The sequence below is a fragment of the Metopolophium dirhodum genome, chromosome 1 (assembly GCF_019925205.1).
Source record: "Metopolophium dirhodum isolate CAU chromosome 1, ASM1992520v1, whole genome shotgun sequence".
Taxonomy (NCBI): Eukaryota; Metazoa; Arthropoda; class Insecta; order Hemiptera; family Aphididae; genus Metopolophium; species Metopolophium dirhodum.
Genome location: NC_083560.1, coordinates 85,851,011 through 85,871,622, shown reverse-complemented (window position 1 = coordinate 85,871,622; position 20,612 = coordinate 85,851,011). Strand labels below are relative to the sequence as shown.

The following is a 20,612-nucleotide window of genomic DNA, read 5'->3' as shown; positions in this document are numbered from 1 at the left end:
TTTTTGTATTTTTTTTTTATTGATGGGAAAAATATTTTATAATAATAACATGCTAAAATGATAAATAATAATTATTTGTGATTAAAAAATGTTCTTATACATAATCTGTCCCAATCAAGTTTTGTTTCAAATGTTTTCAACCAAATTCAAAAAACTTCAATCACATTCGAATATTTGTTGTGTTATTTTTGAATAGGTACTCTTTACAAGTTACGACTATTACAATAAGACTGCAGGTTTCTTGTATAATGGGACCCTAGTTTATACTGACATTTTGCACAGATGCAATGTAATTACAAAAAAATAATTGAGCAAATTTAAAATTATACCATTTTATGTTAGATTATATTTTAGATTCCTAGAGAACTATAGGAAAGCGTCAATCGACGAATGCCACTGGTTTACAGTGATTTATATTTCTGTGACTACTGTTTAGGCTAGAGAGGGAGTATTGAAAGTTTCAAGTAACCGTATCAATAGGTTTTCGGAAAGTCTAAGTCTTAAGACAACAATATTCGATTTCGTCAGTAGTTTCCGTGAGTGTAAGGAATAACAGATGACAACTTTTGAAAATGTTGAAGTATCTTACATATAGTGTTAAGAAACCCACCCGATGTCCAAATTAATATCCAATTTGATACTTCATTTCAAATTGAATGCAAAAGGACTTATCATAGTAAAATTGCATTAAAGAGTTTACCTATATAATAACAATATTGACCGCCAAACGCCTCTATCCGGTTCTAATATAGAATCAAGCGAGACAAAATATGTCAAAAATATATAGACTCAGAATCCTGTCCAGTATTTTTTTTTCTTTTTTAGAAATTATAATACGTGTCATTAATTATCCAGTTGAGAGGATCTATTGTTCAAATTGCAAGAATAATATATATAAATTCCAATGGTACACGAAGATGGTTCGAATATGATCCTCACTCCCAAGAATAGTTCGCTGATTGTAGTCAATACTCAATAGCCTTTTTTTTTATTCATACATCACGTATTGTGTGTTCTATAGATTTTATTTTGGAGGAATTTTTAAATTAAATTATTCAAAATAGTGAAAAAAAAAGGAAAGAAGAATTGTTTATTGTGCTGTTAGTAGTATATTGTGTAAAAAAATGTTCAAATACGATTGGCGAACAACTTGGAAAGTGATTATTATTATTAAATAATGTATAATGCGCATGATGTAGTTTTCAGCAAAAGTTTATTTTATTTAACTTAAAGCTTTTTAACTATAATGTTTTTTATTTTATGTTAGTAGCATTCAATATTTCAATAGGAAATACTCGATGAAAACATACATTTTTGTTTCATTGAAATAGCTAATTGTTTGTATTGAAGTCTTGTACTGTTAACATATACATCGCATATTACTACGTTTAGTAAATTTATAGTAGTACCTTAGGTTACCTAATAAATTGTATTCTGAGCGGAGTGATGAACGTATTGATTTTACAATGTGCGATTTTTTATTTTATTTTAAGACATGTTTTATAGTATATACTTTGAGCGTAATTTTTGGTAGTAAATTGAATATATAGTATGAATTTTTGTGAAACAAAAAAATTAGGAAAATTTGTTAAAATGTTAATATTATCTTTAAATTATTGTTTGGTAATCTTGATTGGACCGTCTCTGCTCAGAATTGTTTTTCATCGTATAGGTGCTATGATTTATCATTGTATCTTTATGCGTAGTGTTATGAGTTCGAAATACTTCACATGCAATTTTCACTTTAAAATATTTTAATCTTTAGTAAAAAATACCTATATTTTTTTAATTTTGTGTTTTTTTGTATAAAATCATAAAATTATCACTAGATTATCAGACTAATTTCATACCTGATTAGTGATTATCAATATTTAATTTCCAATCACGATGTAGATAAGATATATATAAGAAAAATAATTATTATGTAATTTATATGATGTATGGTGTAAACAATAATTCTATAACATTTTCCACTTAACTAAGTATAGATATAGACTGTACTTTCTACTACAGTTTAAATTGAAATTTTATGTTTTATTTTTCATCAAAACAAAATAAGTATTTCAAAAAATAAATTTCATAAAATGTTTTACCTAACTATACGTTATAGTGACCTACTCAATGATGTGGTACACTCGACACCTACTGTACAGCAAAGCAGGGTACTATTAGTTACCTAAGTACTTGTAGTTTTTTTTTTTTTTTGTTAAAAGTGCAATGATAGCATTATACTTTTACATTTTAATATTATTTTAATACAAAAAATTACTGTTCATCCAATTTGTTTTCGATGTTTTAAAAACCAATGTAAAATCGCATTATTACGTTAATATAATCACATTCGACATTAATAGATATTATAGATATACGGTATACCTCTCCTATAATATCAACGTAATAATATTAAATAATGCATCAATATAGTAGGTAAAAATGCACCTATCGTTTACGCACAAAATATGTTATCGTAGCTACGACGTTGTATACATCACTAACATAAATATAATAAATTATTAATCACTGCACAACTATTTGTGTTTGTGTTTTTAAATTTATTTATCATAATGTCTGTACAAAATACTTGGATAGTAAAAACAATACGTGTTATCTTTATAATACTTTAATCCATGGCAACTGTAAATACTGTAATCCCTATCCCCTATAGTAGGTAGGTACATGCTGACAAACAATAATAGTTTGTTTTACAAACCATTCTTTCAGGTTTGGTGTTAAAAAATGTTTACCTACCTATATGATTTGTGAGACAAATGTAATAGGTATATAGTGTATCAAATAAAAGTGTATGCTTGTTTTTAAAATTTAATATATTTCATATTTAGAGGAAAAAGTATAATTTAACTTCTTTTCATATTTCATCTTTTGTGTTACCTAGTTATTATTTTTCATATTGTTAGAAGAGTCATGTTTTGTTGTAGAATGTTGTAAGTATTTAAGGTGTAGCTAGAGTTTATTGAACTTAAAATGTTAAATGTTTAAACATAATTTTAATTATGTTATACATGTAAAAAACTACTAATAACAGACAATATTTAGTAAAAGTATAATAATAATAATTACAAATTATTCAACTGCCATTAAAACAAATTTAATTATAATAAACATTGGGTTGTGCAATTTAATTAAGTTTTTTATTCTGGTTTCTACATTATTGAGTATTTTAGATTAGGTATAAATTCAAAGCAGTTAGCTTAAAATAATTTAATTGTCTTGCATTTTCATTCTTGTTCAGCGATATTCATTTTGAAAAATTTTCGAAATATGTAAAATAATGTAGGTATGTTTTTAAATTTTGATTTGTTATGTTTTATTATCTGATATCTAATTAAATAGAAATATATAATACAATTTAGGTATTAAGCCAAGTTTAAGAATTAATTACAATTTGTGTATTTGATTCTTGTTATAGTTTACTATTTGTTTTATATAATTTAAAATAAATATGACAAATATTTATAATTCAATGTACATTTACGGAATATCAATAACAATAACAATATAATATATTATTTATCGCTAACTGTTATTATATAGTAGTACATAAAAATTAAAAAGACAATTTAAGATATATTTGTAAAGGTTTCAGGACGTATGCGGCCTATCCCTTTTTCGTGCCAGTTGCGGTCAACTTATTTACCTGAGTATCAAATTTTTAATTTGTTATATTATATTACATGCTAAATATATGCTATAATATATATTTAAACTTCCCTTCATACTTTTCCAGGCTTAGGATTAACAGTATTTTTCACTGACGTGTTTAATAGCTTATTATTATCTAATAATGAGCTAATAATTATAATAATATTATTATAATATATTTTTAACAAATATTAATAAATTTATATCTATCTTTTTTTATTTCTGTGTGAGGTTCTACTCACTTTTCATTAGCATATTTAACTATTTATGTACTGACCATGTTCAAACTATCTAAATGATCAAGTAAAATAAAAAACAAAATAACAACCAACTACAAAATTAATAATGTCAATATTAAATATTTGGATAGCACAATCACGAAACTTGTGCATAGTAAAATGTAAATTCAAACATTGTTAAATATTTGGACAAAACCTATCTTAGTGTGTGCAGCATGAATGATTAATAAAATATAATACTCAAAGATTATGGATAGGTAAATCGTAAATAATATAAATAAGAAGTAAAAATATGTCCGTTTTAAATTCTGAAGAGAAGTCTGATAAAAATAGTTTGGATTAAGTTTCGTATTTTCAAATAGGTATAATACATTTTTAGTACTTGAGTTAATTATTAACTACCTACTGTAAGAGAAAATAACTTTATAATTGTTCGCTTGTCACATGAACTTGCTATACATATCTGCAACTATTTTTCAACTTGATTCACAGTCGTTCGAAAATTTAATACGTGCATTTAATCTCTAGATGTTTTTTCTTTAATAGTCGTAATAAGACAACGTCGAGTTGGCAATAGATAAGTATTATTTTCGTATTTATACGCTTGAGAATATACTGCGCATATTTTTTTACAGTCTGGTAGTACCTACTACGTGCGAAAACGACAAAATATAATATAGAAGAGAGTGTTGATAACAGTAAAACAAAAAAATAACATAATATGTTATTATATAATATTATATAATACTAAATTCACAAGAATTGTGCGTATAATCCAATAATAATAGTATAATTCTTTGCGGGGACGACAACTTCATTCGACCATTTGGGCGAAATTAGGTACTGATCATTCTAATATTGCAACGATTTATGTGCAGGTGAAATGTTTGTAATTTGAATAAAGATTTGATTACACGCGTGGAGATATGAAATTATAATATTATTATTAAACGCACACGTATATGTACCGATTCGAGTATACAATCATTATACTATAATATTATATCCGTCACGACCACCAAGTCCCTAAACGTTAGTTTCTGGTTGTTCATCTACTATACGCTGGTACTGACGATCGCATTGAATTTTCTAAGACGCGAAACAGTGTTGTACATCGTACATGTAAGATGGGAGGACACAGTGGCGTAGCCAAGAATTTTGCATGAATATGTCTTTTGTTTACATTTTAATTTTTTTATTAATCTTGATAAAATTCTAAGGTCAACACAGTCAATGGGGGAGGGGGGGGGCTATAGCCCCCTTAGTCCCCATGGCTACGCCACTGGGTGGACAGGTGGGTATTTATATTTGGAAGAGCAGTGGGTACTAATAGGTATAAAGGTATAACAAGCTTCGAATAATATTATTTCATCGAAAAACTTCATAGTAGGTAAGTATTAATATTTAATATGTGCGTATATTACATTATGACGGAAATAATACATAAATAATAACAGTACATCCGTTCCACGCTGTTTTACGCGTGCTCGTAAAGTATAAAATTCTTATTACGCGCGCGCTTGTATTTGTATGCGTATACATTGGTATAAATACCTAGGTAGCTACCTACGACTATAGCGTAACCACATAGCAGTGGATTGCGTGACCGAACCGTTAAACTTTTACAACAAGGTTAAACCGTTTCGGAGGATGGAACGTTGTGGTGACGGTGACGTCTGAGAATACTACTTTTAACTGTGGTCGATACGCAACGGGCTATGGACGTATATATACATAATATTATGCACTGTACAATACTAAAATCCGTCGTCATAAGACTATATTATGTATATTATTTTTACACTGCCGTGGTCGCAGTCAACTTAAATTGCGAATTGAGGAGAAAATAATAATAATAATGGTACGACGACAACAAGAATAATTGTATTCATTATAATAATACACTCGCGACTTATTATTGTTGTAGTCTCACTAATAACGCAAGACGAACGCCATCAATTCGCACGATTTGTTCTTATTCGTTAATTATTATTTATTACAAATGCGATAAATTGCAGTTATCATTTTGTAATAATAATAATTATTGTTGCGATAAATGTCAAACGATGACAATGAGGATCTATATTTTCAGTCTTCGTGTACTGAATAACGATATTATAAGGATTGGAAACGAGATAGATCAAGTAGGTACACAAACACAATACACAATAAATTACACTGCACAAACTCAATATTGTTCAATTACCTAAATAATATGTTGTGAATAAAAATAAAGATATTTTAAGGTTTGGTTCATTATCATTTTCAGTGTAAATCGTAAATATATTATATACTAAATAATTATATTATTTTACTTTAATCGATACTTGTTTATGAATTATAAATGATGATTATTTGGCTGCGCTAAAAATACAATTTTTCGTATACCAGATACGAGATTGTAGTTCAATTGTATTCTTATCAGTGATTATTAAAGTAATATTTATTGTAATTGATTGGCTGAATACATTAATAAATACTTTTAAAATTTAAAAAAAAATAAAAATATTATACCAATTGCAGATTTCATTTCTACTAATTAATATTATGTCAACAGAAAATATGTATCCACAAGATAATATCACGCTATTAAACAATATTAAGCAAAATTTAAAAAAACAAATTGATTTTGTCTTATTGCATAACAAGTCTAAGTAATCAATATTAATCAATAGAAGCAGGACTTAGTAGGTGTATGCAACTTATTTGCTTGATAATAGACATTTTGTTTTATTTCTTGGCAAGTTAACTAAAAATTAAATATTATAATCGGGAAAATAAGTTGTAAATTATTGATGCATTTCCATATAATAATAATAGGTACAATGACTAACTTTATCCATTTCATTTTAATACACAAATAAAATACTTTGTACCAATGAAACGATTATTTTTGCATTTACAATACATGCTTGCGTGTCAATCGTAAACACGAACACTTCTATCGAAGTTATTGATTCAAAACCTTAGGTACTTTTTGTTCACATTTTGTTTTAAAAACATATTATAATATTAAGCTGAGTACGTTTCATATCCCTAAAAAATAAAAAAGCATTTTTATAGTTCTTTCCATAAGTTCATTTCTAACAGACAGTGGTTTTATTGTTCTACAATATAACAAGACCTAATGTTAATTTTTCGCCTTCTCTCTCTCTCTCTCTCTCTCCTAACCTAACCGAGAGAGAGAGAGAGAGAGAGAGAGAGAGAGTTTCTATTGTGTGATGCACATAATTTTCTCAACTACTATAGTATACCTGTCATTCCCGTTTTCACATTTATATATTGTATGCAGTTTACTTGATCGTTTTGATTGTTTGATCACGATTATTATATGACGTTGTTGCAAACATAATATATTCATATCAAATGAAATATTTCGTTAGTAATCTTCACGTGACCACATTACAATGAGAATATAACAACGATTACTCTTAAAAATCACTGATAGGACTTCGGAGGAGGAGGAGGAGGAGGAGTGAGGATCAAATTGATATATACTGTCAAAGTGTCAATAACAATAAATAAATAGGCGTAAACCTATCAAAAAGCCAAACAGACCATATATGTTGTTGGTAATTGGTATCAACTCAAACTTTCGAACACTAACAAATAGATGGACTGAATTTATTTGATTTAAACATTGATTATATTTAAATATTAGCTGGTGCCTAGCTATATACGTAGAGATACGTAGATTTATTGTAATATCAATAAAGTAAAACAAAATAGTGTGTGGTTACCTATAGGTAGAATATATTGATGCATCGTATATATATAGAGTATAGGGTGAATGTGAACATTTTCATAATCTATTTAAGTGGTGTTTACCTATTCACTAAAATATAAACATGTAAGACAATTAAATTAATTACCTGTTTAAAGCACAATCAATATATTCTAATTTACTTAAACATAGTAAATATAAGTTTAGTAATATTTTAATAACCACACCTTCTAACCTAGGTACTAAAAAAAAAAAATACCAAGGCCTTAAAAAATATAATAAAATGTGTCATGTTAAAACGTATACATCCTCGATTTTACTCAGAATTTAAAATAATTGGTTATTATTCTATATTATGTTTTGTAATTTTACTTCGACTTCTTTAGCGTCATGCGAGTGCACTCTCCCTCCTGGGGCGGTCGTTCGGTGAAGAATGTGCATTCTTCGATAGGTACGCGAACTAATCAAACCGTAATATTAATTTGAAAGGATAGGGAGCAAAAACCGTATTATTATCTTTGTAAAAGCGCACATGAGCATTCTATAGGAGTGAATATAAATTCGTCATGTGTATTCCGCAATTGAAGTTCTGTACAAAGACTCGGGCGGGTACAAAGAGGGTTTTTCTCACGACACATATAATAGCCAAGGACGACGCGATTAAACACGAACATAGTACCTACTATTATCGTGTTTTTAATAAATATACTCGATAAACTGATAATAATATTATCGTCTTTGACAAAATTTTGAAACGAAATATTAATTATTGTTACTGATACTTAAAAAAAGTACCTTTACGCTTCAGTAAAAACATGTAATGTTTATTATTGGTATTTGAAACGTTTGATTAGGTAGGTATAACATCAGTAGGTTGTAGGTAAATTCATATTTAATCAAACTATACTATTATAACAAATTTTAATTTAATAGGTGTCGAGTGTACCTATCATTGAGAATAGGTCACTGTAATGGATGTGTTAAATTTTAAATCAATGATACATCATTTAATTATTGCGTATCTACGCGCAACGTTTCTGAGCGTCGACGATCTGTCATTATTTAGGATATTTTATAATAATATTTTATTATTACTAGTAATTTACAAAAAGTGTCTCCAATCTCAAGGTTTAAAATTCGATATAAAATGATGCATTTACATTTAAAGCAAACAAATGTTGAGTAGTATTAATATTATTTATCATTGATGTTTGTAAATATACTTATATAAAATAATAAGTATAACGCTGTTTGAATAGGATCTTTACAAAATATTTAAATCCCATACAAAAATGTGGTAAATTTAAATTTATAAACTAGAGTATGAGTAATTTAGTAATTGACAAATATTGAACTAAACTTGAAAAATTATGAACTTGATTAATTTTAAGGTTTCATAATAATTATAACAATATTACATATTAACATAATCAGAATGTAATTAAGGCATTATTATTTAATATGATGTACCTACCATCTATACCTTCCTATTTATTTTAATATTTCTATGTATTTTATCAATATTCTATATTTTTAATTTAAGTAATGCTCGTTGATAAAAATAACCTAAGTTATTTTCTGAATGTACAATGTCTACGTTAAAAGGAAATATTAAAAATGCAAGTATTATATTGCAATAAACTTTATATTATATTATTATAATAATATGTTTTTGTTATTGAAATATTAGTTTTCAAAGTTAATATAATATTCAACTCAATACCAAATAATGTGAACACATTTTAATAAAATCTTTTACTAAAAATAGCAGAAATCCCAACCAATAAAATAAATTCATTGATACTGATTTTTCGAATAACATTAAAATATTATTGTTAGACTAGAATGGAATATGATATTCCATATTATTATACAACCACTTCAAATACGAATAAAAGCTCTATAAAAATGTATTAAGGTTTCAAAATTGATAAAAGTTCAGAGTGCGTTACCAGTGCGCCATTTGATACGCTCAAGGTCCTTTTTAGATTTAATTAATTCAGAATTTAAACGAGAATATCCGAGTGGATGGGTGTCATCGTGTCGATCACTCGTGGTAAGTCAAACACACACACCTACATATATATATATATAAGACCTAACTTACGGTGGTTAGTAAGAGATACCTACAATGTTTACGGTTGAAAATTAATTCGACGTTGAGCATTAAAACAACTGTTTGGTAGAAAATCATACCGAAAACCACAATCCTGTCTATTCTAGTGTACGCGCGATGATTTGCAAAATTTGCATATTATATAATACATTATTATTATGATAATTTTCCAACACCTTATTTGGTTTATTATGTTAGTCTGTGGGTATCAGGGCGGCCAGTAAAAATAATATAAATAATGATATTATGGACGGTGGATAAATTAAATATAATATTAATTATTAACGAGTACGAACATATACGTACAATACGAGGAGAACGAGTATACTATATTATCATGGGTACAAATGGCATATTATATACGATTTAACAGGTATAATGTAGTTGCTGAAATAACAATACTATGCCGTACAGCGATAAACGAGGAGAATAATTTGTGTGGCTTACCAATGTACCGGAACTACCATTGACGGTATTCGTGTATCATTATGCGTAGGTAGATCCTATATAATAATATTGTGAACCACCTGTACAAATATAAAATAGCGTTCTGGTTTTATCATTAAAATTAAAATGCACGCGTGCAGGAGTGGACGTTATCAGATCAGGTCACACGATCGATCTCCGTATACAATAAAAAAAATATATAATATTCTATAGGTGGATCTATGATAAAAACAAAATAACAATAACTTCGTAAAATACTGTATGGACGTTATATTTTGTTTTTGTGTGGCGGTCATTGTTTTGATCGTGACGAGACACATATAGGTAACATACGAGAATACGACGCGCGTTTATCTAGACAATGATGATTATTGGTGTGTCGTCAAATTTGCTGTCCTGTTCCAATCAAAGGCAAAAAGAATAACGTTTACCGTGGGTGGAACACCATGCCACAAGATAATGAGTTTTAGTAACGATGTAATATAGGCTTCATACACTTTATCGGTAATACGTGGTAGGAAAAACATCTGCGGAGGCCGATAAAAATGTGGTTGTGCTGTTCGAGAAATAAAAAAAAATTATACAACGGAGGAAGACTTGAATATTATTATAAATAAAAATTGCCTACACCGATTTTATCAAAAGATCATGCAAATAATAAAACATATACATAAATGCATGAGGTATTAATTATTAAGGTATTCTCAATCACGAAGTGTTTATGTTCAATCGGATGATACAAGGTGAAAATGCAGAAATAACTGACAAATATAATGAAATATGGAGAACTTTATGCGAGTATAAAAAGTGAATATAGACGTCAATTTTGGTTAATAAATTTCCTTAAATAAATACTTACAGCCAAATTTTTACAACCATTATTAATAAGCTGTTTTTCAGGAATCAAATTCTTAAAACTTGTAAAAACAAATGTTGTTACCATACTACAAAGGTTTTTTTTATTGCGAGAAATGAATTTATAATTATATATATGGTATTAAAAATATTTTCTAATAAAAGTACAACTTATTCGATGTAATGACATAATTAATGGATGAAAAATAATAATTGGATCCGGGATACAAAAAAAAAACAATGCAGGTTATCTATTGTTTACTGTGTATAGTGTATATAAGTTTTACAAATATCTTTTGAAAAATTAGAAAACAAAATATTATATAGATACATTCAAAAAAGTTTTTATTATTATGTTATTTTCTTTTTCATTCTTTTAAAAGTGAATTTATATGTTTTAATATTTATTATAAAACTTGTATTCAATCATATATATCTTATTTACTAATTTTATATAAGTTTAAGATATTATATACTATTTTTAGTTATTTTATCGTTATACCTATGTAGGGACAAATATGCTAAGTAAATACTCACTATTGATTTAGCAGAAAAAAAAATGCATAATATGCATATCATTAGAAACTAATAGCTAAGATAAATAGACGCTTAAAATTTAAAACAGAAACAAGGACCAAAATTATCACACTGGATTTGTTTTAATATTTTGTTATTCAGCCAGGTTCACGAGTTCAACAACCTGATTGTATTCAGACAATGTGCATAAGCTACAAAAGTAAAATCCATGGCCCCCGTGGCATGACCACATTTTATTTACCTGTCCAACGCACACATATTTTAATAACTCCACCTCCCCACCATAATAGCTCCATCCTAATTTATATACAGCGGCATGTAATATTTTAACAACGAACAAATAATTGACCAAGATTACTGCATCACATATTACCAGACCTGTAAAATACTCATACTTACATAATATGTAATAAAAATATATAATTTTATTAAAACTCACTAGTTTCAATACGATTTAAAACAAAAGCTTAAAACACGTTCAAATAATATATGGATAGTATAACATCCTAGCTACAAGAGTAATAATGTGTATACGGTAGGTATACGTAATACGTATAACAATGTAGAATTTACTTAAAGTTAATTTGTTAAATGTCAAATTTACGAACAGTATTTTACGCATTTTATGTTTATTTTTCTCCATTAAAAGTAAAATACTATTTTACATTGGTACTCACATAGATCCTAAAAACTAAATACCAATACGTTTTCGGTTTTAATTTTAAACAAAACAGGAAATGTCAAGAAGATAAAGTGCAAATTCTTGTGACAACTGAAATTACTAAAAAAAACTTCGTTAACTCCATGTCAAAGACCCGATGTGTAAAATAAACAAACATTTTAAAATGCGTGATATCATCAAGGTTAAGTAATCTATTGCCATACTATAATTGTTATTATATTTATAAAAGATATTCAAAGAGGAGACGCGTATAGACAACATGCCTACTGTACTGAATAAACTTAACTCGGTGATAATACGCACGTTTCAATTCAGTTTAATGAAAGCAAAATTTAAAAATAATATATTTTTATTTTGACTAGATTATTAGTTTAGTTGGTACTTTGAGGGATAAAAGTAAAAATATCACCATAGTTTTCTTAAGAACTAGGAAAACAATAAAAATTATAACTAAAAACTGTGATATTTTTGCAAAATCAATTTTTAAAAAACGATTTAATTATAACTCAAGAATGATTATAGGCAACGTAAGGCACTTACTTGAAATGTTTACCAAATAGTTTGGCTAGTTTTAAGCTATTTATGAACATTGGGAATTTTTGACTTTTTCTCTATAAATGTAGCAGACATTTTTATGTTCTGTCAAAAATCTTATACATTTATTACAAAATTCATCAAAAGTTGTCATTATACTAGAATTTAAAAAAAAGTCGAGAATATACACATTCTTTTTTTATGAGTATTTGAAATTATAATTTGGATGAATGTTTACAAGATCGTCAATTCTCTTGTATTTTCTCATTAGATTAGACTCCGAGAAGAGTGATGAATGTATTGATTTTTCAATAATGTTTATTCTTCAAATTGTATTTCTTATGTATGAACTCTGAAGACACTTTTTATAGTATAACAAATGCTCTGATCTTTGAGAGATATTTCTGGTAGACAGTTGGATCTAATCAGTACTCGGAAAAGGATGACATGTTCCAGTACTTTAAGTTGGTACAACAAAAAAAATAATACGAAATACTGGATTATGTACGCAAATCCTGCTTGTTTTAACAAAAGCGATTTTGTTTTTTTTTTATGTACCAAATTCAGTAACGATTAACGAATAACCATAGACTTGACATTTTCATGAAATATTTATACTATTTTAAAAATATTTTGAATTTTTTCGAGCTATTATCATTTAAGCTATTTTGAAATTGCCTAATTTTTTTTAATTTGTAATCGACTTATGTATGATAAAATATTTTTATGAGTAAAAAAGTATGATATTTTAGTACAAAATTCCTTACACGTATTTAATACAGTGATTAAAAAATATAAAATATATTTTTATAATTATTCAAATTTCAAATTTAAATGAAATTCGTTAAAATTAAAATTGCGAATTATTTTGTAAGCATATGGCCTGACAGCTGTCACTTTTTAGAATGGTATTCAATGATTTATAATTTAATTCAAATTTAACACATCCATTACAGCGAACAATCAATGGCGTGGTACACTTGACACCAACAATACAGCGCTGAGCAAGAGAATTTTGATACCTAATAAGTCTTGAAAATTTAAGACTATATTCCTCATAAGTTTTTCTTACTGGAATTAAATAATAAAGTTTGCGCCAGTTCACATTCATTTTTATTAGTGTCTTTAGATGTTAACAATATTAGATATTCAAAGTTATTATAACGGTTTATCCTTAATCAATAATTGTTATTATTTAATAAATACTAATCGTAGAATCTTGGAACATTCCACCATTACTAAAATTATCTTTTTCTATATTATATGCACACTGACATTTAAAAACATTTGGACAAATTTTTAGCTATTTATAAGCATTACAATTTTTTTAAATAATTTTCTATTAATATTGATAGTAATTTTTATAAACTAATATTGAACTACAAAGATATTTTAAAGTACCTACCTACTTTTTATAATATATAATTATTATGATAAAAATATTGTTACCAAATTATTATATAAATAATTTAGTTAATGTAGTGAGTGTTCCATAATAATTTGAGTCATTTACATAATATATCAGTGCGTTAAAAAAAGTTTTAACAATGTTTTATTTTTATTTTTTTTTTACCATGAAAGGTTTAACGTATAAATATAAAATAATACACAAATTATTTTATCGGGAAAATGCAAACAATTGGCTCTAGTAAATGTGTATAAGTATAAATTAATTAACGAATGAAAAAATACAAACTTTTAACCTAGAAGCACAAAATTATTTTATTTTTTAACTCATATTTACCATTTTTGTGTATTATAGTAATTATTTGAATTAGTTTTTATATCAATAGCCAGTGGAACAAAAATAAACAAATATCTGTCGGAATCGATAGCCGGTGGAATTAATATTAAAACGGCGGAATCGATAAAACTCTTATATAATTCAAAATTGAGGGAAATGGCAACATCGCAGAATTTTTTTTTGCTCCATCGTGTAGGTTTTGTTTTGTATTTCTATTAACTTTGATAAGCCCAGTAGCGAATTTACGAAGGGGGTTGTCCAAGGGCACTGGACACTCCCCCAGACACTGACATATATATTTAAAATAATACAGTCGTTAATTGTTTTGAATAAAAATAATACCTTTAAAAAACATATTATTTTTCAGTTAGCACTGGATACTCCGAAAAATTTGCTCAATCATGTTGTAAAATTTTTTTTTTAAAAAAAACCAAATACGAATTATGGAATATTTATTTGTAAGGTATATTTTGAATCTAATCTTAAAAATAAATGTTTTTTAAATTATGTATACCTAAATAATAGGTCCTCTATACATTTCACTTCGGAATAAAGTTCAGCATTTATAGATAGTATGGCTTACAAATACTTGATCTGTACGTACTTAAGCTAAAAATACTGATTAGCTACGTTCAATTTTATGTCACATAAATCTCAAAATAATAAATTGGTTTTTTTATTTATTTTTTACATAGAATTTTGAAGTATTGCACAAAAAGTATAAAAAAAAGGCTTGATGTTTGTGCTTAATAATGTATTAAATATTTAAAAAAAAACATTAATTTAGTTAAATACAATTATTAACGATTTTTTTTTTTTTTTTGAACAGGTTCAAGATGTCATTGTATAATATTAATAAACATAAAAGTTACGAACATCATTTATAACTGTCGCTTAAGTCAATTGTCACCAATTTCCTTGACCTAGATACTTGATTCTCTATTATTTAATGGTATATTCTTAATAAACTATATTTATATTTAATGAATATACCTAACTATTAGTCATTGAATTGATTATTTTGGGCGGAATTAAAATATCTTCGAACAGTATTTATTATTTATTAAATTAACGATCTGTTTAATACAGAAAAATATTATTATTGTACAATTCATAACTTATATATATAAAGTCTAAAGATTTTTTTATATCTTTAATGCGGCATAGATTGTCAAGAAACCCGTCGAGTTCCTAAACTCGTGCCATCAGTTACAATATATTTGCTAAGTATATAGGTAATATAACTCATATTTCAAAAATGATTTATAAGGTTCAAACTTTTTATAATAGATTTAATATAACTAAATGTATTCATAATATTTTATGCAATAGACAGTTAAAACGATAATAACACATTATCTAAAGTCATTCATTGAATGAATACAATCAGTCAAGGATTATTAAAGCTATAAATAGATTACCATACATTGCGATATAAAATGTATGATAAGAAAATATAAGAATAAAATGAAATTGGGGAAGAGAAAATTCAATAAAAATTGGAAACAGAGAGATACAGTGCGCTTAAAAATAAATTAGTTGAACAGATATCCAATTGGAATTTATTATAAATCAAATTTTAATTATATGCCAATCAGGTTCATAGTTTTCTAAAGACTACTTTAACATGGCTACAAAATATTTTAATGAGAATGCTGGTAACAATTTAAAAATCAACAAAAAAATAGTACCTCCATGGATACTTACCTCAGGTACCTATGTGTAAATGTACCTATAATGTGTATGCATTACGCATATTATGTTCTATAAAAGAACAGTTTTTTAAAAAAATGTAATTATGATTGTGATTAGTTTTAAATTGACAGTCATAGCTGTACTTAGGTATCCAACACGTCATTAAAGATATATTTTTTTAATACAGCCCAATGTAAAAAATAGGTAATATATACTGATGTAAGTGCATAAAGTTGTTAGCATCTTGACTGGTAGTGGCCATGTTAAAATTGTATAACAAATTACATATAATATTTAGTTTTTAAACTTAAAAGTTTAAACTACAATCTACATATTATAATATATAAATTAAAACTGATTGAAGTTTCTTAATTTAATCTACTTAAATTAGTTATTTTATAGTTTTGTAATATGATTTAAAATAAATTACATCAATCATTTTGGATGACGGAAAAACTTTTAAAAAACCAGTAAAAATCCAAAATGTTGTAAAACCACTTTAGCTCGTGATCCTACAAATATAAATACACTTATCATAGAAAAACTAATAACCCACTCCAAATAGATTCTTATAATCGTAATTATATATATGATGTTCTTAATTTTACAAACTGCATAATATTTCCTACTTTAATTAAGTTTGACCTTATTAATTTTATAAAAATTATTAGTAAGTGTCAGTGGTGTTCTCAGGAATTTATAATTTCCCTCCCGGGTTAACCACATTACCCTCCCACGAGTACACCTATGTACTAAATGTATAATTAGGTATTTATCTATATATTATGTTAAGCATGTCCATAGTTAATGTTATAATTGTCATAATGTCAACAATATATAATATCTACTAATATAATTAATTTTAATTTTAATATTTTATTAATATTTGTGAATAAAAACCTATTGTAAGTACAGCGATTTTACGACCCTTTATACAAGGATTTTAGTTCTTAATACAAAACATGCACGATAATTCCACAACCATTGTATTAATCAAATTTATATCAATTTTCAAAACAATATAAATGTATTATAAAAGAAAAATACACATTTTTCAGTCAATCATAGTGTTCTAATACTGCATATTTATATACTCTATGATTGCATTCTGTTTTACAAATATAAAAAGTATTATGATATGGTAGGTAACGGGATTTAATCCTATTAAATCATAAGACATACCAACAACTATATTATTATAGTTCTAGGCTTCTAGCATACCAAAAGTATTTTTTATCAGGTACAGTAATTTCTAAGTGACATAAAAGGAACCTATAAAATGTCATGAAATAAAAACTGTTAAACAATTACACATTAAAATACTATGATTATCTATACAGGTTATTGATACTATGTAATCAACTCATTAAAGAATTACGTGTCCATTAAGCAAACGACAATATTTTAATGAGTCACATAATGAATCATGGTCAATGAAAAATATACTTTAGGTATTTTATTTTTATGTTTACCCACTGAGTCCATTTTCATAGCGGAGTAACATAATTATTATTTAACAAGTTATTTTAAAATACGAAGAACGGTCAGTGACAGACCAAACTAATCTGATCATTCTATATCAATATACATTTATCATAGATTATAGATTTATTCGTAATTATTAATTATAATATACACGCGTATATACAAATTGTAGGAAATTTAAGTTTTATATATCCAGTATAAAATGTGCAAGCTTACAAAAAAATATGCATACAAATATACTATTATGACTTTAATAGGATTTAATTTAAAAAAAAAAAATTGTTCATTATACCCATGATTATTTTAGTTATTACAAATAGCAGAAATAATTTACTTTGATAAATTGTATAAATCATTATATTGTTACCTTGTGTATTGCGTTTTATATGAGACACACAATGTAAACTATAAGAATTTTAGGATTTCATTGTTTTCAATTTAAAATATTAACAAGTAAAAACTCCCGAAAAACTATAAAAATTACCATACAATTTTTTCTAGACAATACCTAACTATTATTTGTTAGGAAAAATAATAAGCTGACCTAGTTTGATAAAAATTAATGTAGGTATAATGTATATACGTATACCTAATACAGTAAAATATATAATATAATATAAAAGATAATATGATATGTCCTTGAATTTCACGATATACATACACAGACTAGTGAAGTAACAATTGAACATTTTAGCAATTTGACTATAGTTGTATTTAATCAGACATCCATGTATTTGACGTGGAGCTGTGTAAATCTCCTCACATAATAAAGTTACCTATAGATTGAGTTTTTAGTTAAACAATTGAATTCGTATTTTTATCTATAAATCGGCAAAACCAGCTAACCGAGGTCATAAAATTCGACAAACGTATCTATATTAACCCGGCTACCGACTTTTAATACACTTGTAAAAATAAAAATAATTTGTTAAATTTGACTTTTATTTTTTTATTGATACAATTTACTGAAACAACATTATAATCCACTCAGTTAATAAAAATAAAAAACAAACAAAATTATGAGAGTGCCTATACTATTAAATGAAATATTTGATCTTTTGTTATGAATACGTTATATTGTAGATGCTTGCTATAGCATATCATAAAATGTTTCTTATTTTATTCATAAGATTATACCTGACTAAATAATTTTTAGGAATTGTATCATCAAACATTAATTGATTAATTTAATTTAAAAAGCAGTGTAATTTAGGCGATGAATGTTTATTCACGAGATAATACAGTAGCTGGTATCATATTATATAAGCTAGGCACCTTTTTGCTTATGTGTGTATGTATGCAGCATATTATATTGGTGAAAAATGTTATATTTATTATTTATTAACTTACTAAAAATAAATATAATGCATTCGAGAAGAAAATATATTGATAGATCGTCGATTAAACATTCAGAATTATACTAAAATATATTGTATAAACATTAAGAACCAAAAAAATATTGCACACAAGAAAATTAATTTTGTCTGAAAGATGATGAATAATTTCACTTTGTTGGTTCATAGGGACTCATATTTTTGTACCCAATAAATATTAATGTACGGTCCCATTAAATCGAAATAATAGAGTAGATGAAAACTGTCAGAATAAATTGGTTTATGCGAATTTATTTAAAGCTGGCCAAATAATATAAACCTCTTATTTGAAAGTTATTGATTGAAATACAAACAATTTTGTTCCCTGTCGATATGCTAATCATGTTGTTTCGGCTTTTAAACAATACCATAATAAAACGGCTGACAGATAAGAATAACAACAATGTTGTTTCCCCGCAAGAAAGGGTTTTTGGAAGTTCTGCGAGGGAAAATCACTCTGATAAATAAATTGTCATAATAATGTTTCAAACAATAAACGTAGAACATGATCTTGAATAACTACCTACGTATATAAATTATAATAGTATTTGATAATAATTTTTTAACTGAATTTCTACTCAAATTTTACATTATATAATACGTAATGCATGTGTTATTGGTGGGTACAGATAGGCATGGGTCCGATAATATGTCTACAATTATATTATAAAATTTAAATAAACTAAGTATATTGTGTTAAATTTTGTTAATAATATATTAATACAAAACTCAGATTTTCGTATCAACCAGATAGTTTACCCCGCCATGCTCGAAACTTACCTTGAGGATTTTCGTAGTAACCCCATAATGGCAATCCAATAGCCGTGGCGGCTAGTGCAAAACAGGCGAACCCTAGGAATGCCACCCCGGACGAATACAGCGCTTTACTCTTGTTTGGATCAGCCATTTTACGCCAAACCACATGATGTTTCCCGACGCTTCTTCGCCAGCCTCGCACACAAAGCTGCAGTCGGTGTCATTCAGCTGTCCGATTTGCTCCACGTCCATCCATCCATTTTTTTAGCATACACTTCAGCCATGTCAACTGCCTGTACGTTAGTTATCATCTAAAACAATAAAGTTATTGTTGATAATATGTTTCTAAGTATATAGAATTCATGTTTTCGGTTAGGTATAGGTATAGACAATCTGGGAAATATTTTCTTTGCTTGTTTGTTGAGAATGTATATCCAGTTATTATGAATTTATATAATGATATATAATGTTATCATTGTTAGTGATATAATTAAGTATTATTAATCGACGTAGTACCTTGGTATCTGAATTTACCTGCGTAATTAAAAACGAAACCAAGTGGCAATCGTTACATTATAATGATCATTAAAATATTAAATAATAACAATACAATAACTGTCTAGTTATATCTAACATTATATTATTGTCAAACATTCTCAGAGTTACCCCTCACCCGTATAAAAAAGTTGTCTCCGGTAAGTCACTTCGATTTGATGTAGGTTTGTGTGCGGTGTAGTATAATATGTACTTACTATTTATTATAGA

At 26.7% G+C, this 20,612-nt stretch overlaps 1 protein-coding gene across 1 annotated transcript in view; it reads right to left on the bottom strand.

The window, feature by feature from the left end:
* The window catches only part of LOC132935054 (uncharacterized), a 38,747-nt gene that overhangs the window by 7,585 nt on the left and 10,550 nt on the right, over positions 1–20,612 (bottom strand). Inside the window, exon 2 of the mRNA XM_061001505.1 lies at positions 19,872–20,158. Within this exon, the coding sequence (XP_060857488.1) occupies positions 19,872–19,998 (127 nt within the window). The 5' untranslated portion in view covers positions 19,999–20,158. The remainder of the gene's footprint in view (positions 1–19,871; positions 20,159–20,612) is intronic.